The sequence below is a fragment of the Falco cherrug genome, chromosome 3 (assembly GCF_023634085.1).
Source record: "Falco cherrug isolate bFalChe1 chromosome 3, bFalChe1.pri, whole genome shotgun sequence".
Lineage (NCBI taxonomy): Eukaryota > Metazoa > Chordata > Aves > Falconiformes > Falconidae > Falco > Falco cherrug.
Window position 1 is genome coordinate 75519184 of NC_073699.1, and position 25720 is coordinate 75544903.

The 25720-nt window shown below is 38.3% G+C and overlaps 1 protein-coding gene across 1 annotated transcript in view; it reads left to right on the top strand.

Annotated features, from left to right (window-relative positions):
- LPCAT1 (lysophosphatidylcholine acyltransferase 1) overlaps nt 1-25720 on the top strand; it is a 68440-nt gene that overhangs the window by 2326 nt on the left and 40394 nt on the right. Inside the window, exons 2-6 of the mRNA XM_055705815.1 lie at nt 4728-4870; nt 6380-6594; nt 16599-16711; nt 18242-18302; nt 20820-20878. Coding sequence (XP_055561790.1) covers nt 4728-4870; nt 6380-6594; nt 16599-16711; nt 18242-18302; nt 20820-20878 — 591 coding nt within the window. The remainder of the gene's footprint in view (nt 1-4727; nt 4871-6379; nt 6595-16598; nt 16712-18241; nt 18303-20819; nt 20879-25720) is intronic.

The window sequence follows — 25720 nt, forward strand, 5'->3', positions numbered from 1 at the left end:
ATTGTGCTTTCCTAACCTCTTTGCTGATTAAAAGTTGTGCTTGAGATAGAGGCTGTTAAAGAAGGCTGTGCAACTGTTCCACGTAGGAGAAATGCTGCTCTCACAGAAAGGGAAATTTCTTGAATGGGGAGGCTGCTTTACAGTGAATTACAGCAACGTGTGTTCTCTTCCATCCAGTCCTGGACTGTTGCTGAGGTTTCAGTGTGAAGTATTATAGCTAAACTCACGTCTTGTTCAGCTGTAGGTGCATATTGTGTCACAGGTTTTTCTATCTGCCCTGTGAATCTTAACAGGGGTGAGTCCTAGGACTGCAAAGCCTGTCAAGGAAGGTTAGGAACATGTAGGGACTAGAGGTACGTGAAGAAGTTGGTAAGCACAGGGGACTCAGAGAGAAGACTGCTTTGTTTGGCAGTCTGTTGCTGATGATCTGCCAGATAGCCCCATTATTTTCACTACCAACTCATCCCTCCTTCATTCTGCACTCTGCAAGAGGTTAGATTAGCTTTTTTTGCTCATTAACAGAACTCAAAGTAAATGCATCTTTACACATTTCAGCCTGAGACTGTTAGAGTGAAAAATGGTGGAAAGTAAGAGGACAAAACAACCACAAAGAAGAAGAAAAATGGCAAAAAAGAAATCCATCAGTGCCGCATCATCTCTTACTTAGGTTCTAAAAATTGGTAGGGAATAGGAGTGTAAAAGCAGTAAGGCTATTTGAGAACTGAGTCTTAGGTTTCCTGTAGAAATGATGGTTATTTTACTCTGATCTGAGGGTGACAGTGGGGGTCATTCTTGAAGCTACCTGTTTCATTTCAGTACTGTAATAAACATCCTTTCTGGAAGAAGGGCAGACTATTTCATTAACTATGTATTTTGTTCATCCTAACATCATCCGGGCACCTATCACATAAGTCAGAGCTCTAGCTTCTAGTTACCTCTGCAGAACAGGCAGAAGCATTACTGAAGCTGTCACAAAGTGTTTGTAGCTTTTTTTTCCCTGCCACTTCTTAACACAATGTGATGCCTTTTTCCTTGCTTCCAGTGTTTCTGGCCCATTCATCGCACCTATGCTGGTGTTCCTCTGGTGCCTTGGAGAGCTGATTTGGCTCATTAAACTAGCATATTATTGTGTTTTTCTCTATTCTAATTGTTTCCTTTTGCTGGGTTTGCTTTTCTTCACTCTAATGAGCTGTACTGGCTTGTTGCAAGCTCAGATAAGTGCTAGAGCTGACTCAAGGGGAGGATTGAGGGAAGAGTGAACAGGACCACACTCTTTAGCAGCAGTGTTCTGTTAGATTGGCTTAGGTACACATGAAAGTTTCTACTCCTATATTTATCTCCATGATTGCGTCAATCAGGGAACTTGTAGAGTGGGAAAGCAGGTAGTAAGATAATTGTTGAGGGATGAATTTCTAGTTCTTCCCAGTGCCATCTTTGGTGAATTGAGGCTATAGGGATGATAATAGTAAGTAAGTGAATGTGTGGGGCAAGACGTAGTCTCTGTCTTGATATGTTTAACAGAAAACCCAAAACCTCTACAGTGTTAAATATGCAGTTCATTATTTTCTTTGTTCAATATGTGACAATTAATTTGGAATAAGCCATGGAAATTTTGTTGTGAATAAACTGTTTTTTAATGATGTTTCCCACTGTATCTTCAATTTCGAAGATGCATTTCTTCAGCTTCTCTGTGCGTGAGAGGTATGATGCTGACTTTCAAGACAGGAAATGGAGACATACAGAAGGAGAAACAAGGGTACTCTGTGATTCTCTTGCTCAGTGTTTAGACATGTACAACCTGATGTTTTAGAGAACTTAGAGAGGACTTCACTTCATATTTTATACCTTCATTTGAAGTTCCTACTCAAATCTGAATGCAGTCTCTAAATGAGAATGTATGATACCTATTTAATTTAAGTGACTTGCCTTACATCAGATTGAAGCCCTTCTGACGGAAGAGTGGAGTACAGTTTCCCAGGGCAGCCTTCTGTTACAAGCTTTAAGACCATCCTCTCCCTTCCTGCTGCCCATGGGGTCTTTCACAGCATACACTGCAACTTCTGAAAACCTAAGGTAGGATCCTGTAGACTAGAAAATATTAAATGAGCTGTAGTCAATCCCCTCTTGAGAAAACTGGTGACGAACCAAACCTCCCAAGGGTATAGCTCCAGATGGACCTTTAGGGTTTTTTAAATGTATCTAAAAGTCTTTACATATGACTTATTACCATATAGAATTTGTAATTTTAATAGAAAACATGTCTGGGTGAATATCCTAAATATGTAGATATATGATTACTGAAAAAAGATGTCTCTACAAGGTCAGACCAGGAGCGTATGTCTCCTGCATTCTGATCTCTGACGGTGGCCAGTGGGGACAGTACTACTGTATGTAGGTTTTAGAGGATAGAAGCTTTCTTACCCAGGAAGGTAAGATGTAGATGTAGACTGAACTACTTTTCAAATGTTAGTGTCTTTGATTCCTGACCTCCTTCAGGGGCCAAACATACTACTACTACCAAGTTATCTTGTGCAGACAGGTACTGCAGTACCCCCTGCTAAAAAAGAGGCCGGTGTCACAGCCAGACACTGCACACCTGTGTACTTGGAACTGCTTCTTGCTAGCCATTTCCACCACTGCGGTCTTTGGACACAGAAGACCAAGAGGCATTTTCCACAAAGATATGCCATCTTTCACAACCTTACAGATGTAACTGCTGCCTCTGTTCTAGGATGTGGGTCTAAAGTGATCTTGATGCAAAGGATTGCTACAGAGATGCAAAGGACTTTTTGCTTTGCCCTGGTGTAGGAAGAGACTTTGAGGAGTGTGAGGGAGCAGGTGTGAATCCCAGAAGACGTTGTCCTCACCTGCATTTTGTTTCTCTTCTTTCTCAACAGCTGGTCCTTCTCTTTTTATGAGATCAGAAGGCAACTGCTTTCTCTTTTTCCAGTTTGCAGATGAGTGTTCCCCTATTTGCTGCCAGACATGGTGGTCTTCTCTACGCATGCAGCGCTGCGTGACCTCACACTGCAGTTAAAGAAGTTATACTGATTCATCTGGGAAACTAATGTATCTAAGAAAAAAATGCCTTTTCTTCCACTTCTGCAAACTGAAGCAGTCCACCTGGGGAGTGGAGTTCTGGTTTGGGGAGTGAGGCGATGGTGGTTATGAGATGATGGTGCGGAGTCTGAACCATCACTGTAAAATCTGACATTGCATTGGGCTGGTAGCTTAAGGCTTGAAACTTTTCTCCTGCTGTGTGTTCCCTGCCCCTACCCTAGGTTTGCAGATCTGTGCAGCTACAGGGCGAGTTGGTTACTGAGCTGTTTCGGGAAGTGAGAGGAAACAGGAACTGATCAGTGGGAAACTAAGCTGCATGATGACTAGATCTGCATCAGGAACGAGAAGTAGTAGTTGAATAATGCTTTCCACAGCAGCCTGGAGATGCATCAGATTAAGAGACAGTACATAATGCCTCATTACTCATCCTTGCCTAGCCATTGTGATGCTGAAAAGTGCTTTTCTATGTCATCTGGTGCACCTGTGAATAGCATATTTACTCTTGAATTCTCTTTCTTTACATGATCCTTATGTTTCAGTGTCTTCTTCATCTTATGCTAGCCTCCATTGTACAGCTTGAGGAACACTGGTGCTACCCCAGTCAGCTTCAAACAGTTTTCAGTTCGCTCTCTGTCCCTTAGCCAGTCTCCTGAATCTGTACCCTCTGCCGCTTTAAGAGCTGTTTTTCTTTCTTCCTGTCCTTTGAGTGAGAAAGATGGGGTTCTTGGCTTCTGGAACTGTTTCCTGGAGCAAGTGGATCATTGCACAGATAGTTGCTAAGATATTTTTTTTGGAGGACAGTTGGGACCAACTCCAAACGGCTCAGGAAAGGCCCTACTTTGGGGAGAATTCTTCAAAAGACTGTGGGAGAAGTTCCAACATGATGTGTTTTTCACCACAGTTGAAGACAGAGTGCTGACTGGCTGGAAATGGGCTCTCAGAACTACAGTGCTGGGGGGATGTGCAGAAGTGGCTAGGTTCACCATGGCTTCCTAGGGAAGGATAACTTCTTGAAAACCTGCTTTCCAGGGGGTTGTGCCTGTTAGCACAGACCTGGAACTTACTCGGATAAGTTATTAAACTCATAATAACAGATAAGTTATTAAACTCGGCGTGCCTGGATGTTTGTCCAGAGGTCTTTGCACAGTGTTGCTCACTGTGGTTCCCCACAGCTTCTGGTTCCAGTAACATACAGCACAGGAACTGGTGCCTTCTCAGTCTTGGAAGAGCTTTCCAGGTTGGGTCCTGTATTGCCCTGTGAATGCACCCTGCTGAAGAAATGCATATCACTGTCTGGGAGCTGCTGTGTTGGACTGACTTCTCTGTAGTGCAGTAAGATTTACAACACACCCATGCTAAATATTTACTTAATGTGAGGCTGCAGAAAGGGAAAAGACATGCCGATATATTCACTGACAAACAGGGTTTGAAGTGTGGAAAGCTAAGACTGCTTTAACTTTAAAGAGTGTACTGTGTTTCAGCTGTGCTTAAGATCAGTGAATACAAAATTGTTACATATACACCACAATTATTTGTTTGGAATTGAAGTGTATTCCGGTTTTAACATTAGATATTTTGAAGTTAAGACTTCAGATCGTTTTGTAGGAATCACTGGTTTCTTCAGTCCAAGATTGTCTTAGAATAATGCATTTGTTTGGATTTTGCAGATTGCCTTCATGACTTTGACTCTGTTTCCTATCCGACTCTTCTTTGCTGCTTTTATGATGTTGCTGGCCTGGCCTTTTGCATTCGTTGCTTCAATGGGATCTGACGAGCGAGAGCTTGAAAAGCCCCTCTCCTGGTGGCGAAAGTAAGTCAGTGATGTGGTGAAATATTAAGAAAATCAGTTCAGCAGTTTGAAATAGAGAAGATTGGAAATACCTGATATCTGTCCCACAGACCTGCTTTTCTCTTCAAAAGAAAAATACAAAAAATATTATTTAAACGCTTTCTTCAGATAGGAAACTAAAAATACCTCAACTGTTTGATTTACCAGGTGACCCAGTAATTACAGGGAGAAAAACGTTATCATCTCTGGCCTCTTGCCTTTATTGAGGATGTAGTGTGAAGACTCATTGTGACATCCTTCAATTCAGTTACTCCTGTAATGTCAACTTCTTGTTATGAAGATTGACACTACAGAATGTGCCTGGATTTCATATTCTAAATTGTTGTTTTAAATTGCTTCACCCCATTGTTTGCTACCCTGTGATGAATTGACAAAACCTCTGTTGATTCTCTTGAGGGGTTGCCCCATGCTTTGGTGCTTATTAATAAAAGTATGTGCTTGCTTTGATATTGGAATGCTGATAAAGGTAGAATGCAAGACAGTGTTCACCCATCCATGAAAACTGCCATTTGAGGAGCAAGAAAGGAGTGTATCACCTCTTCCATAGAACACTTGAAAATTAGGAGCTGGCACTAGCATGAGGGAAGCTGATTCTATTTTGCATCACAGGAAGGAAAGAAATTGAGAACCACGGAGGCATGTCACTTTAAATTTCATTTGGAATTGTATCAGTATAATAACAAAAGGAATAAAGGATTGCCTTCCATATTGCATGCAGTTATTTTGAAGCTTTTTAAGATTTCCATCCCCCATTTCATCCCATTTTCAGGGTCACCCTTCTCACCAGCCTCCAGTCCCTGCGAGTACAACAATTTGTGGTGTTGGTTTTGGCACTCCGTTGGTTCAAAGCAAATGTGTCTCTTTTCATGACTGGTGTTTTAAAAAACAAGCAAACAAAACCCCATCAAAAAAAACCCCAAAGTGCTTTAGGAGGAGATGGGGAAAAGGGACAAAAATAAAGTATTTCCAGAGCTCCCAAATACGGTCTGTAGGCATCCCCGTGTTTGAGAATCTATGTCCTACTTTCTCCGCTGTTTTGTTTGGGTAGACTCAAACTCAAGAATCAGGGTTGTTGCATTCTAGCAATATGCCAGTAGCATTTTTCAGGACTCGGTTTATTAGAGCTTTTTTGGTGTTACTAGGAAGCATTATTAGACATTGTACAGAATAAACACAACAGTAGTCTGAATCAAAATTAATTTAGTGATTAAATAAATGCCAATCTTTAATCTGTGATTAAAAAGCATTAATATTCAGGCATGAAATGAAATTGAACAGCACCTTACCTTTAAAGTGGTCTTAAATCTGCTGAGAAAGAGAAAACAAAAGCTCTGTGCAGTGTTCCTGCTCAATTGAAATAGCATAGCGTATCTGTACTTTCATCATGCTTACCAAGTTTGTGTTGTTTTTTCTGTTCATTATTTTGAAGTGTTCCTGTGGCAGCATAACTGTTTTCTCAATTCTTCACAGGATAGTGGATATTTTGTTGAAAGCAATCATGAGAATGATGTGGCTTGCTGGTGGATTCCACTGGATAAATGTAAAAGGCAGACGGGCATTGCCGGCGGAAGCAGCGATATTAACTGTGGCTCCCCATTCTTCCTACTTTGATGCCATTCCAGTAACTATGACCTTTGCCTCCATTGTGATGAAAGCAGAAAGCAAAGATATTCCTGTTTGGGGAAGTAAGTTGGTAGATACTTAATTTTTCAAGAACAATTAAAAATGATTACTTGGGAAATTCACTGGTTGTGTATGAGAAGGCCTGAAACACCAAACTTTGCTATAATATATGGTGAGATTTGGAGGCTTTCTTGTGGTTTTGTTTTTGGGTGGGTTTTTTTTTTTACTGGTCTAATTTGAATATCAGTAGGAAAAATTGGGGGGGGATTTTGTTGTGGTTTTTTTTCCCCTTGTCTCCAAAGGTGAATCACTGTACAAATCAAAACAATCCTATAGAACTCGTGGTAAATCTGCAGTGAAATTGCAACATTTTGAGACCTGACAAATAGAAAAGCAAGTTAGGATGGGTCTATAGAAGCAAAGGGTGAGGCTAGAGAGAAAGTCCACCGAAACTTTTTTTGGTGTGAGCTGGGGTGCCGTTCCAGAAATGTGTGTTGTCTTCTCTGAATGATACCCTGCCTTGAAGGGAGTACTGCTAATCCTTTGTGCATCAATAAGTTTGTTCAAGCAGGGTGTTAGATTTACACTGAGTACACAACAGTCTGCTCTTGCTCATCTCTAAGAAATACAGGTGCCCAAGTTAGTAGTGTTTGAATGCTATCTTTGAAATTATCAGTGTAGATTCTCACAAAGGCTTGAGGGGGACCTGTGACTTTTGGTGCAGTTGTGCTGAAAAAAATGTGTAAGCTTTTAGGCTTGTTGATTTCTAACCAAAGTCTGTCTGTAAGCGTTTTGGAGAAACCCACTATGTCATGTCTAGGGACCAGCAAAGTTCAAAGAATCTTCTTGTGCCTCGTGTAGATTTTAAGGTAACATAAAAAAGACAAAAAGATTTTTGCTTTGGCCTTGGGTAGTGACTTTTAAATTAAAAAGTCTAAATAAAAGCTTTGAGTTCCTTTGCAAGTAAGTGGAATCAGGCTGTTGGTGTTGACATTCTCCTAAATTTAATTAGACAGTGTAGTTTTAAGGACATACTCAAAACCAGAAGCTGAGACATGGCCACAAATGTTGAGTGGTTACATCTAGAAGCTTCTTGTAGGGAGTCTCTTGGTATAGAGGTCTCTCTGTATCAGATAAAGCTCAGGCCAGCACTGTAGCTGTATCTCTGTTTCACTGAATACATGATTAACAGAGTTTAGTAAAAGTCTGTGGCAGTGAAAAATCTGTGTAAAAATGAATAGGTATGTTGTACAAAAAGGACGTAGGCATGTGTTTTTAAAAACAAGTGTATGCAAACAAGCATAGTGTGAAAACAAAAATAAATTGAAGTCCCTTGTCCAATACTGAAAGAAGATACTGTTGTGAAGACTGTATGTTGACACTCCTGTACAGTATAGGTGTATCCAGGCCAACTTGGGCTGTAGGAGCGGTCCAGCCATAGATGTAGGGGCAGATTTATCACCTTTCTTAGTTATAGTTGCTAGCTCAAAAACAAAGTACCCCATGTGGAGCTCTCCTTTACTTGCAGCTGGACTGTTTGGAGGATCCAAGCTACATGAGGTAACCCAGGCCATGTTCTGTTACTGAAATGTGATGAAATGGCAGAAAGGCATTTGGCAGCATGCTATAATAGCAGTTTAACTATCCCATGTAATAGATGAGCCTGAGGAGAATCTGTAGGGATATGGAGGTTGTAGTTACACTGAATGTAGCACAAATAATGCATATTGAGTAGTTCAAACTACTTGCTCTATACCTACTTTAAAGTATCTTTTAAAGGATTCAACTGAAAGTCTAAACTGACTACAGTAAGTTTTAAAAACAATTCAGTTAATTTTGTTCATATATAAGCAAAATCAGTTACAGAAAAACAGAAGACCCAGGAAACCACATATGATGATTTGATGGAATATTGTTGTACAGTGCAGACAAGTAAATGAGTATTTTGTTGCTTTGTCATGCAGTCACAAAAAATATGTAGTCCCTTAAGTGTTCAGAAGAATGCCATGGAAATGAGGCATGGCAAAGGTAGTAACTGGGATTCAGAGTTCAAAACCCTTTTTTGTTTTTAAAGGAGTACTTTTATACATGCAATATTACAGAAGTTTGTGTTATTAAAGTAAGTGGACCTTAACAGAGAGGTAAGTAATGTAATGATTAGTTTGGCTTAAAATTTAGTGAAAACTTTCCAGTGGAGTAAAGTTGTGATTTTTTTTTTTTAATTTACTGCTTGAAAGGTTTCCTGTGAAGCAGATGGTACTGATTGTCCTCTCTTCCTTTCATCTAGCATTTTAATTACATTTTTTTTGTGTGTGTATGTAGAAAAGTGTAAACAACATTGGATTTCATGTTATTGGACCACTGGTGTTTCTCTTATGTTATCTGTGAAATGTAATCCAAGAAGAAATGACAACCATGGTGAATTGTCAACACTTTAGACATTAATCTAGAATTTATCCCAGAGGGGTCAGAAGTGTTTGTGTTCTTCAATTTTGTAAATCTTGCAAACTTGTTGTACCATCTCCAGTGAAGTTTTGGAGCCATCTATTGATAATCCTAACCTTGCTGTCTCTTAACTGAGTTCGTTAATAGTCATTCAGAATCTCTGGGAAGTTTTGAATAAAGTACATTTGTTTAACTTTGGGAGCAGATTTCAGCATGTAAAAAAATGAAGCAGCAGAGGAAATTCTAAGATGATTTCCAAAAATGAGAACTTTGGGTGAAGAGTAGATCTTCATCCAGAATATCCAAACATGATGTAAGTTGGCTTTTCGATGTAATGACAGTGTTCATCAGGACATTTTATGTTTTGTACCAGAGGAATCAAGTGCTTTAGCAGGCACAAAAATATCTGCTAGCTAGTTAGCAAGATTGGTTCTGAAAGTATATATTTTTTTTAATAGATTGCTGGAACAGCTGCCTGTATTATTGTTACCCTTAGTTTGCCAGTCATGGAATATTAAGCTTTTGATGCACTTTTTAAGTCCAGATAATTAAAAGCCTGTTCTTCATGGATTGGAAGTATTCCACAAGTGTGTTTGTGTATGAGTATTTTATTGCTTCTTAACTTAAAGGCAGCCCTCCAGAACCACAAAGTCCAATTTCAGAAGCAGTCTTAAGTCTTGTGACTCTTTTGGACAACTTTATTCTTTTTAGGAAAACAAAGAAAAAAAAAAACCCCAAATTTAAAAATGGTCTTTTGCTCTGACAAAGTTATAATCTCTTCAGTTAGTGGTCGGTACTGAAGAAAATTACCTACTTGGCACACATGCTAGGTTAACAAACTCTGAGGAGAAACTGCTTGCCCAAATATAAATGAGATTTCAATGATCACAAAAAAAACCCAGTAAGCAGAGAATTCCAGAACAGATGGAACACATCATCACAATGCTGAAGGACATGAGTTTCTGCTCAATGGCCTTCCAGAGTTTTTATAGGTTGAGGTGTGAAGCTTGCTGGATCGCTTTAGTGTAAAGTGTGCAGCCCAGGGTAGATGATATCTAGGAATCTGTTGCACCTTAACGGTGGCTGGAAACTTGGATCAGTTTGTTGATCAGCACAGGTCCTTAAACTTTCCTGTTTTGTCTACTGTAACACCCCCCCAACCCCCCCCCCCCCGCCCCCTTCAGTCAGGACAAGCTTGTTGCATAGGTTCTGGATAGTTACACTTCACTGCCTTATTTCTGCCTGGTAAAGCAACCTAGAAAAATTTATATTTTTTTTATTGCTGAAGTGGTCAGTACTACTGCAGAAATACTTCAATAAGAAGGAGAAGGGATTTGTCAGTAAATATGATTTGGTGGCATTTTTGTTGGATAACTTTTATGATTCAAACATGTTATGTGGTCTGAACTTTTAAAAACCAAATTTAAGGTGAAGAGCTAATTTCAACTTCAAGCAACTTTTTGACATCTGTAACCTCACCCTCTGAAAAAGAGAGGAAGTCGGTACCTGTGAAATGAATAGAGGGATATGTTAGTTTAAGATTATAAAGGGGTAGGAGGTCATTTGTACTTTGCAGAATATAAAAGTGCTATAGAGGAAGGGAGAATTATATGGTGCTGTAAAAACTATCAATTCTATTATGAGTGGTTTTTTCCACATGTAGTAAACTTAGGATTTATTTTTTTTTCTGTTCAAGTTCATCTTTTTGAAAGTGCTCTATAAGCCTTTCTTGAGCATCATGGCTAAAAGACAAGTAGTAATTCAATGGGAAGTATTTATGCTGTGGTAGCTAGGTATGTTTACATCTCAGAACTTAAAAGATGCCAGATTACTTAGTCATGAGCTCTGTTATGCAACCTGATCCTCCAGTCCTTCACCCCAGTACTTCCCCCATACCTTGCAAAGCACACAAGAGAACTGTGGTAGACCCATAGCTCTGCAGTGAGTATCTCTTATTTAAATACTTCTGAGATGCATCAAAACAATCCTTAAACTCCTTTTGGAAAAACCTGCTGTAAGGTGAAGGCAACATAGATTTCTTCTCTTTATATGCTGTAAATCAGCAGCTTGAACACTGCTAAGGTCACCAGCTTGAATGCCAACATCCTGTGCTATGTTGGTATTGTAGCCTGCCTTGAGTACACAAATGAGCTCCCCAGTTCCGAGGAGCCTCTTGAAGTTACTGCCAAGCTTATCCATTTCATCCTCTTTTGTAAAAACTTCCATTTCAAAGTTCAGTGTTTCTTCCAGACTAGGTACCCAGATGGTCCTGCAGTAAGTCAGTCTTCATAGGAGCTCCCTTGGAGAGACCGCTGCAGTCACCTGTGTATTGTAGGTATGCCTTTATTGTTTGGGTTGGAATCCTGGACTTGTTGGATTATTTTTTTCCACCATAAATTCACTGCTACTGGAATGCCTAAACCACCATTTCTTTTTTTAAGCATCCTAATTAATGTCATTTATGGAAAATACAAACTACAGTATATAGGAAAACTGCAAATCAACACAACTGCCTAATAAAATACTTTTTAGACTGGAAGCAAAAAGCTAAAACATACAGCCATGCCCTCATACCGGTATTGCAGGTGTGAAAGCAAACAGCAATCTTTGTGATATGAAAAGGGTCTTTGTCTCTCAAGGAGTCCTTAAAGAAAATAGATCACAGTATGAAAGACCAACCCAAACCCCACAGAATTTACTTCTGTTGAAGATAGAGAACACTGATTACTTACCTCCTACTTCTGACCTCTCTTTGTCCTACAGACTGCATGTTTCTTGCCTTTCCCTTTGGAAATAGGGAGAACTTTCCCATTAACACTGTCACTATACCAGGAATACTTGGTATCTGTTCTGTCAGGTGGTCCATCTGCTAAGCATTTAGTCAAATTGAGAGGTTGTTCTCAGCACATTTAGCTTTAGTGGTTGATTCAGGGCTGGGTCAAAAAAGTATATTTTCTGTGAATGATTGTTGTTCTAATAAGATACTACCACTAACTTTACAAATCTCATGTACAGTAACGTGACTAAAATAATGCTATTTCTGTAAGAACAATATAACGCCAAGTGGAAAAGATCCTATTTTTGATTGACTTCATTTTTGTGCACTGATAACAACTTTGTGTATTTGTTGCATGGGTGCTTGAGTTTTTTTCCATTTGGAAGGCCTTTGTCCCTATACAAAGGAAGCTATTTTATTCTGGAACCGTAATTATTCCGCTCCCCCCTGCGCACCCCCCCAACCTTCAGAAGACTTCTGACCCCTTTGTGGATTTTTTTCTTATTTTCTCTCCAGAAAAGAGCAGTTTTCACATTAGATATTACTTCATTAGAAAAGGTGTGAGTTCAGAACTTTGTGAACATGTTCGAGTAAGGCAACTCTTAAAAGCACTATCTTGGGCTTAATTTTTCAACCTTTTAACCTTCATGTTTTTGTAAGCCCTAAATACAGAATGTACAGGAGGGCAACTACTATTAGAAAAATAATCTGTATTTTTTCCCATAGTAGGAAAAATCAAGGAGTAAATACTGTAAATGGATGTCCCACTGCAAGTCTACCTGTAGTATACAACCTACCTCCGTGTTAAATGCAAATAGAGGCAGTTGTACTGGCTCTATTGGCCGCTATCTCAGTGAATGAGAGGAATGTATGTGATGGGATTTTGTGGTGTTTGCAGGAGAGGCCAAGATAAAGTCTCAGGTTCAGCATTCTCTACTTCTGCAGCAGATCTGTCAGTCTGCTGTTTCTACAGTGGTGAAAATGTAACTGCCTACTTAAAAATGTGTGTGTATGGGTAAGTTTTAGAAGAACAGCATTTAGTGGCGCATTGCTGTTCTGTTGCTTTTTGTGTTCTCGTGCCTTGTAGACCAGGGGTGATGTTGCCAGTATGCGTTTATCTACTATATGGTTGCAAATGTCAAGCATAACTTAAATGGTGTGTTACAATACTTTCTTCTATTGTATGTTAAATAGTACTTCATGTTTTGATTTGAAGCAGGGTTTCCTCACAGACATTTGCTTGTAAATAGTTTTTTTTTTCCTGTTACCCTGAGAAGTTCATTGACACCAACTCGTGTGTGTTCAGCTCATCAGAAAGAAACTTGCTTTTGTGCATCAGCTGGTGCTTGAAATGATTGCGTTGAAGTTAGGGTTCTGAAATCAGTTGGAGCTACCACCCTGCAAGTAATTAAAGCAATACTGAATTCTTGCAGGTTCTCTTAAAGGGTGCTTTGTGCTAGAGCAACTTTCCGTTGGTTGGATTATCTATAGCATTCTAGCTGCCCTGCAAGGCAGAAGTTTTCATGAACTATGTTTAAATTGCAGGCACCTGCCTAAGAAGGTGGAGTACAGCATGTCACCTGTCTTCAGGACTACTTGTAATGAGCTGAAATTGGGGGTGAGAGTGACTACTTCAAGTAGGACCAACACTGCTAGAGAAAAAGCTGGAATAATGACACTGGCAAGGTCAATTCTGTGACTTGAGGGACTGTTTGCCATCACCCACTAGAATTTATAATTTAAGGGTGGTTTTAATGGAGTGAGAGGAGATGGGCAAGCACATCTTTCAGCATCTCTGAATACTTGAATTGTGGTCTTCACTATCTGGTTACAGTTGGTCTTGGACAATTAAATAGATGAGCAAAATATTTAAGACTGTTCTGTTTATTAAGTATGTTGCACAGTTCTGTTGTTTAGTTGCTCAGTATGCTAGCTGTTCGAAGCATTTTCATGTATGCTGCTTTTTGCTCCTGCCCTGACTTTGCACTAGTCCTGCCTATTTCTTGCCTCGTATGTGACTTTACAGTACTGTCTCCAGGCTTCCTGATGTTTCAGCTTGACTTCTAACAGCAGTCTCACCTTGTCTGCATATATGGTATGTTTCTCAGCTTCTCTTTACAGACTGTTGGCTCTGCTACTGACTATTTCTTGCACAGATTGACAAGCATCTGAAAATTCAAAGCCTGTACCAAGTTAATGTACTGAACATGATAATAGGTGGTGAGAGTAGAGGTCTGTGTAGCCTTGTGCTCTGTTTTCAAAAGGGGTTATGGAAAGTGTATATGAAGAAAGGCAAGTATAGAACTAGCCTTCCCTTGGTACGTACTTTCAGTTTCTTACTGATGACTGAGAGTTTCAATTTCACTGAAATTGTTGGACTTAGCCACTAAAAGCTTGATAATTGGTGTCTTACAGGATCTTAAGTTACGTGTTAAAACTGTAATTGTGTTTAGTCTGATCCCTAAGGAAGTAAGACTTGTGATCACCCTGTCTACTAAGCTAAGCTTTGATGTGATGGGTTGAAATATTGATAGCATCACATGTATTTGAGAGAAAGATGATGGTTTAAAAAACACAAAAGTTCTGCAAGCTGCATGAAAACAATGTTTAAACCATAAGAAAAGAAATGAACTTACCTCACAGACTATTTATCATATAATTCAACAGGCAAGACAGATCCATAGGAAACCAAACTTTCAGTTGCCTCTGTTCTTTCAGCATACCATAATAGTTTTTTCTTTGCACATGGGTGTGTTGCTGTTTGTGGTGGTGTCCATTTGTAAGATAATTTGCAGTGTGTTATTTTGGAGTATTGTAGCATTGCAGTAGCTTGCTTTCAGGAAGGTTGTTAACAGTAAAGCTCCCACATTAATGCTGCTTGTCTGTCCAGTTTTCAGATAATATATTAGTGGTTAGAGACTCAAAATTGGCAAGTTGTCCATAGTCTGATGTTTCTGTCATACTGCTCTAAATAAAATCTCTCTGCTTGCTTAATTTCATGTGTTATAAAGAAGGCCCTGCTTGCGACATACCCTCAGATAAGAGCCTTGGAGCTCTTGTTTGTTCCTTGACCTGAATTAATGTGAATTCCATCATTTGGGCCGGGCCTAATGTAAGAGAAACTTCAGAGTGAAGGCTGAGGATGTTTGAGTCCTTTTTTTTTTTTTTTTTTTTTTTTTTTTTTTTTGTACTTGATAATGTTTCTGCTATGGAATAGTAATTTGCAGCAGTAGGGGAAACTTGGAACTAGCATCATTAAGAAACAAAATGAACAGAGTTACAAAACCAGGTATGGTTTCCTTTGCCTTTTTTCTTATTGCTTGTTCTGTGTTTTGGAGAGTTTTTTTCTATTTTTTTTATGTATGGTTGTTTTGTGGTTTAGTGTGGGGTTTTTACCTTCCTGCAGCAGTAACCCCAGCTGGCCCATGATGATCTTTGCTCCCCTAGCAGGCATTGTTCTATGGATATTGTCTAAGAGAAGGCATGTAGGATAAAGTACAAGAGTATGGTACATTTTCTCTGTTATACTATCTCCTAAGCTTTGGCAACCTATGGGATAAAACCTTTTGGAGGCTGGCTGAATCTTTGATAACTTGCTGTAAGATGTGATGGATTAGTTTCATGGAACCACAGAATAATTTTGGTGAGTTGCTGGCTGAAGTGCCAGTGGGGTAACACCAGAACCAGCCGTTTTTGCTGAGTACAGGACTGTAATTCCTTACACTGTTTTTGTCTTCATGCTTTAAGCACTGGCCAATCCATTAGTGCGGAAAGTCTCTCCTTGACGAAAGAAGATTATACGACTAGTGTCAGTGACTCATTTTGTGGTGTTTGGAAATACAAATACTGTATTTTATGTTTGTATTTTAGGCAAATAGAATAGCTAATGACTTAGTGACTTGAACCTTCAAATAACATTACAAGATACAAAAATGATAAAAAGTTATTTGAAGACAACCTGCTTAAATAAAAGCATGATACAGTATATTTGAAGATGCTTTTCTTGTATTTTTGACAATGCAAAAGAGTTTTATGTGCTACACTACTATTTTGTAAGTTGGCCTGGATGTCTTTGTGACACAGGTGCATGGAGAGGGTGTTTTAGATTGAGTTCTGGTTCTTGCTCATGCTCATTTTTTGTCTGGCTGTGAATAAGAGGCTTCCCACTGAGCCAGGAAGGGTATGCCTGAGATTTGATTCATCTAGTATGAGGAAGAGGCAAACAGGTGACAGCTCAGAAAACAAGCACGCTTTTTCTTTTGATGATGTTGGTTCCTCAGGAAAGATAATGTGGTCTGTGTATGAAGTATTTTTAATGGCGTACCTTCAGTGAAGCTGAGCAGTTGCAGAAGACAAGAGCTCTAAAGACAGAAGGATTTTGACTCACAGGATGTCTTTTGGAAGTACTTGTATAGGGAGTTTCCTGCTACTTTGCTGGGCTGAGGGTGGCTGTAGATTTTGTGATTTTTGTGGTAGGAAGAAATGGCCTATAATCAGCCACAGCTGCCCAGTTGCAGAAAACTACTTATAAAATGTACAATCATGTTTTAAATTCTGTGATGTATGTGTATTGGTCTATTAAAAATTGAAGAAGCACAAAGTGCCAGAGTTGTGGAAATAGTCTTCCTCACAGGAATTCAGGAAAATATTTCAATAAAACTGCAGTGTTTTAGCTGAGTATTTAACTTTACAGTGCGATATAGTAAAGTAGTTACATGCTTGTACCCAAATTTTTGTCCAGAGGACTACTGGGGTGGGGGAATATATATATATATATTTTTTTTTTTCCAAACAAAAGGGAAATAAAGGCTGGTTTGCTTGTCTTTTGTTTTTTCTCCTCTTCAGCTCTAATCAAATACATCCGACCAGTATTTGTATCTCGGTCAGACCAGGATTCTCGCAGGAAAACTGTTGAAGAGATAAAGAGGCGTGCTCAGTCTGATGGTAAATGGCCACAGGTACTGTATATTACTACGGTGTGACCAATGGTATTTGGCATTTCCAGGCTTTGGATATGCAGTTTACTTTTTTCTTTGCGGGATGCTTTAGGTGGTTTGTGGATAGAAGATACCTCTTTCTAGAAGATGTAATATCTACAAAATACTAGCTTTTCATTGCAGCGTCTTTCAAGGGGAGACTGGGAAAGCACATGGGAAAACAGCTATATTAAGTGACACTAAATGGACGGACCACAGCAGGTTTAGAAAGCTCTCTAAGAAGAAAATAATCAAGTGCTCAGTAGGATACCTGAGGGCTTGTTGTGTTCTTGCCCTTCTCGAGATTTTGGTGTACTGTCATTGTTGGAGATGCAATACTGGCCAAGACAGCCAAAGCAACTGAGATGTTCCAGTAACCAGAGTACACCTGTATTGGACCACATGATGAAAACATGCCTAAAATAAAGCAGCTTGGGGGGTTTTCCTGCACCTGAAATGTCACTATTTCTAATGTGCATTGGAAGAAAGTAATGGGGAGGAAGAGGTGACTACCTAAGGTCTCAGTTTTCTAGAAGCATGTGATTATTTTGCAAATATGAGCCATTCTTCTTTTGGATTTTTGAGATTAAGATATAGTAGGTCTTTCATGGCATTGTTACTACTACGGTGCTTATGTCTGCGTACTGGACTACAGAAACATTATAAACATTTACATACAATGTGACATAGCTTTCATATCATGACTTTAATTGATAGATTTCAAAGCACTTTAAAAAGTAAATATTCTTACAGATGAAGAAACTGAGTTGGCAGAGCTGAAATTGTTTCCAGAATATCTATCAAGCTAGTTAGTAACACGTCTAACAACTAGTTAGACAATGAAACTGGTAATGTTGATTCTAGTCTGTTGCTTTGTCCCTTTATGATATGTATTTATTTCTTTTAAATGTCTTGTTCTATAATTCAACAAAATTTCAGCAGTTTTTGGCTTTCTGCTGTCCAAAACTTTTTTTTTTTACAATCTAACCTCTTCTGTTAAGATTGAATTTGGTTCAACTTCAGCATTTTTTGCCTTGGTAGAATTCTGTTTAGATATTTTCAGCCTCTATCATTCTGACATCTGTGCACATGCAAAGTAATCAATGCAAAAAGAAAATAAGTCTTTCTTTTCTTAGCCTGTAAGGAGGTCACTTGGGAGCAGGAATTTTGTTTTGGTGCAAACCAGAATATGGTATTTTTACCAGCACCAAAGCCTTTTGTGAAAATTCTCCTGTACTCACAAGTGTTTCTTGTCACTATTAGTGTTCCAACCAAATAGGATTACTATCTGAGATCAAACAAGAGGCAAATTTGCAGATAAAGAAAAATATTTTTACTATTAAGACAGAACTTTACTTCTTTATTGAGCATTATTTTTGTATTCTAACTGAACTGTTTTTCCCTGAACATTTTTTTACTGTAATCAACTAACGTTAACTTTGAAAAGATGTGTTCATAAATAAATCCACATTGAAATAGTTCTTAATTCAACTTTTTTCTTTTTACTTCAAGATAATGATATTCCCAGAAGGCACTTGCACAAACCGATCCTGTCTAATTACATTCAAGCCTGGTAGGTATGATGCTCATTTCTGTTCTCTACAGAATGTTCTTGTATCTTTGTTTTCTGAAGTAGCACTTGCATTGTAATTTGCTTCCTGTTGCAGAAGTTAAAAATCTTGCACTACAGTGGAATTGGAATAGAAATTTTCTGATGCTACAAAACGATTGTAGTTCCACTGTTGAGCAAAACATTTTAGATAATTTAGATATTTTTTTTCTTGGCATATGAGCTGGAGGACTAACGTTTCTTACAGTGGTTTTGGCTGTGATTGTCTTTTATCTTTTTCTTTTCTTTTTTTTTCTTGGCCCCTCCATTTCCTGTGTTGGGTCTGTCACACATCGTTTAGATAGATTATAAAGCTTAAAGTACAGGCTGCTGCAGCATTTGTTGCTGTGTTGTATGTGGTTGATTTCCCTCCAGCTCTACTGTTGAGTTGCATTCTGGTGAAGGTGGCACAAGAATCTTGCCAGTATAGCACTGTTACGGAGGCTGCCATTTCTCCACAATTTTCTTTTTATTTAACATCCCCATTCTAAACTCTTTTCAGTCAGCATAACACTTTAAGATTAGAGGTATAGTAGATGGTAGAGGGTATAACACTGAACATTGTTGCAGTTGTGAACTGCAGTTACAGTAGGGAGAAATGCCAACGCTGCAGTGGACCTTCAATGTTTAATGTAAGCTTGTCTTTATGATATATTAGAGAGATGGTGAATGAGGCTGCAGCGAGTGAGACAGTTGTGTGTGTGTTTGACTCTTCGTAGGTTTCTGCCTAGCTCACTGTGTTCTGGTCTTACTGTGTGTCTTATTTTGTGTTACTTACGTGTGGCATTAGAATATCATGCACTGTCAGCATTGTGATTCCTTACACTGATTCATTTGGTGGAAGGAATCTCAGTATTGTCTCCTGAACAAACATTCAAAAAAGCTTTTCTTCCTCCCCTCTCAGCTCTTTACCTTTTTAGATTGAGTGAGTGGTGGTTAGAACATCCACTACTTTTTCTCTTTACTTTCCTTCTCCCTCTGCCTGAATCCTGGTCATGCTTTGAAAACCAGTTGGAATCCTTCATTAAAGCCCTGATACCCTTCCTTCCCTCTGTGCCATAGAATTCCAGGCACTATATACTTTCTGCCTCAGATCCCCCCTCTGTCTTCCTCTCCTCTGGTCTAGTACATGCTGCTGTCTGCCTCTTGACTATCTGAGTTTTCCTACTGGAACTGGCTTCTGTATCCATCCAGCCTCCCAGAAATCCTTTGCGTTATAATTCATCGCTAATATCACTTTAGGTCTCTATTCAAGTAACTGCTTTCAGGATTCCTTTCTCCATTCTACTCATATGGCCTACACTTCTTGCTCTTACTGGAGATTTTTTTTGGGTTGTGTTCATGAAAGCTAGTTATACAGGACAGGCTAGTCTAGTTTTGTTTAAATGGTGGTCTTGTCATCAACCACTCAGATTTTTTTCATCTTCAGATTCTTTCAAAAGTTGCTTAAAAAGGCTGGGTTTTTTTTGGAGACTGAATACAAAATACCACTGGGCTGCCAAGAACCAAATCTCTGCAGGATCCCATCCAGACAACTGTCATTTAGAGATGTTTATACTCCATTAATAATTTTTTTTTTACATCTATGCAAGTATTCTGCAAAGCAAATGTAATGCTAAGGATACAGTATACTTCCATTCTTCAGGCCTTGATTTGAAACCAAATATTAGTCAGAATTTAGTAAATTGCTATAAAAAACCTTAGTTTGAGCGAAGACTGTATTAAGTGTTTTCACAAGAGAAAGATGTTTAATCTTGAGCAAGATAGTTAACATTCTTACCTAATCTTTGTGCTGGAAACCAAGAAAATCATTAACAAATTATGTTTATAGATTTTGTGCTACTTACCAGAAATATTAATTTTCAAATTAAGTGAAGTGATACTTCTGTACAATAGTTCTAGTTCAATACTTTCTAACTGTTAGATTTTCCATAGCTAGAGAATAAACAAATAAGCCATTTTGAGGGGAATTAAGGTGAGAAAAAAGGTTAAATTAATTCTGTTACTTCAGAGATGATAAATTTCCTATAAATTGATGTTGCCCAGCTAAAAATAGAAAGCTGCTTTTGCATAAGAAAGCTTAGGTGTTCTTCACCAAAAAATACTGTTGACCACAGGGAATATATGATTTAACTATCTTGCACATATGTGTTTTTTAATCACTTATCAAGCTGAATTTGGTACTGGGCTTTGACTTGCATACATGACAATTTATGTAGGTGGTAGAGGATAATTTAGAGAATGCAAGCAAGCATTCTTCATTATTTGTCTTCTGAAAAGGTGTGTATACATTGTCATTCTTCAGTGCTTACTTTTTAGACTTTGACTTCTGCGGCTCCTTTTGGGTCTTACTTTTTCACTGTTAACTAATTTGTATGCATATCAGCCCAGCAATTGTATCACTTTTTTTCTTTACTGCAATAAATTTCTGCTGTGCCAAAATGCACTATAAAATATTGATGTGTCATATGTGCCTCCTAGGAGCGTTTATTCCTGGAGTTCCTGTACAGCCAGTGGTTTTACGTTATCCAAACAAACTGGTAAGTTCAGCTTGCAGTAAATATGGGGCATTTTCCTTTAAATACATTGGCACTTCTGTAAACTTTTAGATTAGATAATTAGATTTAGAAATTTGGAAAACATTAATAAATGCTTATTGGCTAAGTATATATTCCTTAAGCTTCTAGAAATATAGATAACCTTAACAGACAGTTTAAATGTTTCTGCTTTAATTGGATTGCTCCTTTAAAACAGTGCTCTGAAAGTTATTCAGGTTGTTACAAGAAGTGCTATACAAATGACAAGACAAATTCCATCAATTTCTGTCTAGGAGGCATGTGTTCCCACCAGCTCCCTTACCGCAGTGTGTGCTGGAGAGGGTTTTTTTAATATTGTTTATTGCTGTAGGATGCTTCTGCACCTCCTGCCTGTGGAGGTGTTAGTACAAATTAATGCAACCAGGTAAATGATAATAGAATAATGTGTTGGGGACCTTGGCACATCTATAAGGTGTCTCATTGTCAATGTTTTACATCCTCTGTGCACTTGGCTAAGGACTGCTAGACACTAGCTAATTTGGAGTAGTCCTTCAGTATAAATCAGATTCATGCAAATTATGTGTAAATTATAGTGCTTATTTGCAACACCTAAATTAAAAAATTGTTACAAATGCTTGTACAGGTATGGGCAAACAAATGAAGACAAAGGTCACTTGATCTACTTCCAGATCAAGCCTACAGGAAAGCATAGAAGGATGTTTTTTTATATTATTTGTCCTACCTGATATAGATACTTTCCTGTGCTACTGCAGCCAGAATCCTGTCTGTCTACATTCCTTGGTTAATTAGAAGATGCTTCCTAGTGAACTTTATTAGCTTTTATTCTTGAGGTTTCTTTTTGAGCACTGTGAGGGTATTTTCAAGTCCAGACTGTCCCCTTCTAAAATAGAAGTTATTTAGGAGAGAGTGGGAGGAGTGTCAGAAATAAAATAAGGACTGCCTTGTCTCTTTGCTGATGCGTGTCCCATCAGAAGATCTCATGTCATAGATCTCATGTCATCTCTCTTTGACTAGCCCACTAACAACCCTTTGATCTAAGGATTTAATTTCCTCTTGGTACCAGAGTGCTTACGTTTTTAAAGTGTTTCCATCCAGTTTCTTTCTGCCAGTTTACAGGTTGATATAAAAAATAAGTGTAACTATTAAAAAAAATAATAAAAGAACCTAAGCAGAGTTAAAATATGTAGACCACCATTTGCTGTCAACTGAGACAAGGTGTGACGGCAGCCAACTAGTTTGCAGTAAAAACAAAAAAATCATCATTATGGATGCTGTGACAAGTATAGCAGCCTGTTATGCTTGCTTGGTATTAAGTGCATTGTAGCAGGTTATGTGGGACTTTTCATTACATAAATGTTTTATTTTCAGGAAGAAACAGTATTTTCTGAAAATGTTTTTAAACTTCTGTTGCACTGACAGTTTTGATTGCAAATATGCACATGCCTCTTATGTCCTGCTTAATATACATTGTTACTTTTGGTTAATATTACACTTATTTAATATAAACCTATCAAACATTAATTTGCAGGTATCTTCACAAATCCTTTTTTGTACTGAAATGTCCTTATTGCCTGTAGTACATAATATGCAATGTTTGTAAACTAATATTACATGTTTCTAACACTGTATTAACAGAAATTGTGAGCTTTTTACATTGAAGTAAATCAATGTACATTTTAATGAAAAAATTTCATAATTGTTTTTATATTACTGCAAAATGTTGTATAAGAAACCGTAAATATTTCTATAGGTATCTGAGTTGGCCTGAATCTGTGTATTTACTTTTCCCTACTACTATTAATTGCTGTAAAACATACAGTTTTCAGTGCTGTATTGAGTCATTTAACCTCCTAAGGTCTACTTCCACTAAGCATTAATGAGAGAGGGGTAATTGCTATTACTATTTGATTTTTAGATTAGCTTGGGGGCTGCAGAAGAGTTGCAGCAAAGTGAGAATGAGGAGAGGAAGGAGGAATATGATGTGGTACGTGAGGGTGAGATTTCTTTTGTTTAGGATGCAGTTAAGTAGCAAGTAAGAGTAAAACGGAGTAGAGAAAGACCATTGTTTTTCATACGTGAAGACAGCATTTCTAGACAGTTTGAATTGTCTCTTGCTTCCTGTTGGCTTGTTTGATTGCTGCATATTTTGATTTTAGGTTTAGAAAGGAATTTCTTAAGATCTTTGCTTAGCTAGTGAATTCCAGATACGCATTGTGCACTGTCATCCCGCTGCTTTTAGTTTGAGCTGCCTGCTCTGATCTACCTTCAGAGCTGTGAGTTACACAGTACAGATGAGAACAGTCTTGGACTTGAGTGCAGATGACTGTTTCGGGAGGCTTTTTGAGATCAGAGCCTGGGGTGAATGTAGTAGGTGTGTAGTTGGATGTTTATTTCCTTGTATTCTGTTCAAGAACTAGGTGAAGTAGTGCTGTTCTGCAGTGGACTGAACCATGTAGCAAAAGTGATGTAAATTCAGTTATTTTCTAGCAAATAAATCTAGTCCTGCTTGCCATGAAGAACTGTTTCTATTCAGGGTTGCCCCTTGACTGTTCTTCGGGCTTCTGATTGTTTGCAATAGATGCCTCCTCTGGACCGGTATGAGTTTTTCTTTACGAGTAGTATGTTAGTATGCTGCTTCTCTTGATGCATAAGCAGAAAGAAATTGTAGGGCTTAAAATGTTGCTTAGACCTGAAATTCAAAATTTGATTCTGTTTATCTAGTTTGGTAGTGTTTTGTCTATTGGATGCTTGACAGATACTACCAATATTCTAATTAAAATAAATGTTCTAATGTCTCCATCCATAGGTTCTATAACAATCCTTTATGCAATTAATTTTTACGCTGGATTTCTTCATGGGTACACCTTTTCCTTAATTTGAATTTTCTGTTAGTGCTGTTAATGAGGAAGATGTACTTCCACACAATTAAAATTACTCATAATCTAGATACAAAAATTTTGAAGTGTACTGAGAATGCTATCAAAGTGAATGCTGTTCATAAGCATAAGCTGTAATAAATATAAAAGATACCTAAACTAGGTAGGGAAAATACCACTTCCCATCTTCTGCTTGTGATTTTTATCGTAACAATATTGGATACACTGGCAGGAGGCTCTGCCTCCTGTTTTCTACTGCGTAGCATTTAGTCATCATCTGTGCTGTATCCTGATGTTCTTGATGGGGAAAAAAGCATGCATGTCTGCTGTGACATTCATATTGGGAATTTCTGGCAGGATTGTTGATAAATACATAACTTAAGTTTGTCATGCCAGCTAGCCAGTACAAGGGCTGGATTCTGAAAACACTTATCCACTGTTCAGTGATCCATTGCCTAGGCAAGGTACCTTTATGGAACTCACTTTTGTCTTTGTCTCCTTCTGCACTGTTGCAATTTAAGAGAGCTGAGTTGGATATGTGTAGTGTTGTCATTCTATATAGCAGATCTAGTCTCTGATTAGAGAAATTACCAGCTATCTACATTGTAATGGTCAGGGTTTGTAAATGAAAGTTCCTTGTGGAAAAACCAGACTGACTTGCAGTATTATCAGAGACATCAAAATTGCCAGAAACAGTTTAATTGCAAAACTATAGACATTAAAGTTCTACATGATCACTACATGGCAAAGTCCATTTTCATGCATGTATGTTGATTGCTAGAGGTAAAATTTGTCTTTTATCATATTTTGTTTGTTTTAAAATAATTGTTAAAATTAAAGATTTAAATTTTTAGTAGTCCATCATGATATATTGATTGACCTTACTCCAAGCTGTTGGTCTGTCACATTAGTCACACTTTTCTCCTTTTATGTATGTGGTACTGTCTTTCATTTTTACTTTTGACAGCCTTTTGCTTTAAATGGTGATTAAAACAAGAGTTTGACTTGATTTTTCAAGGTCATGGCACATGAAATCACCTAAACTCTCTAAAGTGGTTTTGGATGGTAGCATAGAGCTGAACGGGAACATTTTAAGTAGGTTGATAGAAATACCTTTCTGATCTGGTCTTTTAGAAACCTGGATTTACTGAATCCTTTTGTCTTTCCATTAATGACTTGTACAATTTCTTTCCCAGTTGGCAAGAACAGTAGCTTGGAACTAATTTTCAGTTTTTTTGATTCTTACTTCTGTGCTTAAATCTTGTCTCCAAATATTGCAGTTTTTTCCTGTGCTGTTTCTTAGTCTTACAGTTAAGAATGTGATGACCTTTACTGTCATATTCCTTCCTGCCACCTGTTACATAGTCCTTTCCAGGTCTCTGTTCCCTTTTTGCTATTTGCATCTTGTTTGCTTCTTTCACTGCTATTTTTCCTCTGCACACTGTTAATCTCTGGCTTCTGAAAGTGCTGCTGGTCTTGCCTGAGAATAAATTGGTGGGTTTAGGTGTCTTATAACGTACCTTTTGATTCTTGAATCAGACAGATGAATGTATGCTGTCTGTGAGTAAAGGCAACTGGAAAAATACTGTTTGAGGATAAGGTCTGTCTTGTCCTATTGCTTTATGTCAGCTGAGCAGGCTTCCATTCAGTCATCTCCGCAGGTCCCACACACTTCAGAAGTGTTGCAGAGTGTTCATATCTGTTGCTGGAAGGTCCAAGTGAAGTGTATGGAAGCTTGAGGGATGACACCCTGTTGAGCAGGATGGGTTAGGAAAATACACATGGACTATGTGTTTCAAGGAACATCATGTTACAGTCAATAACTTTCTTTTCCAAGGCTAACAGCGTTTGAAGAATCCTTGGATGTGTAAAGGTTTTATGAATATATTCTGTGTTTAAGAGCTGGGTTACTGGGTATTTCCTAGCTACATAAAAGTAGTCTTGATTC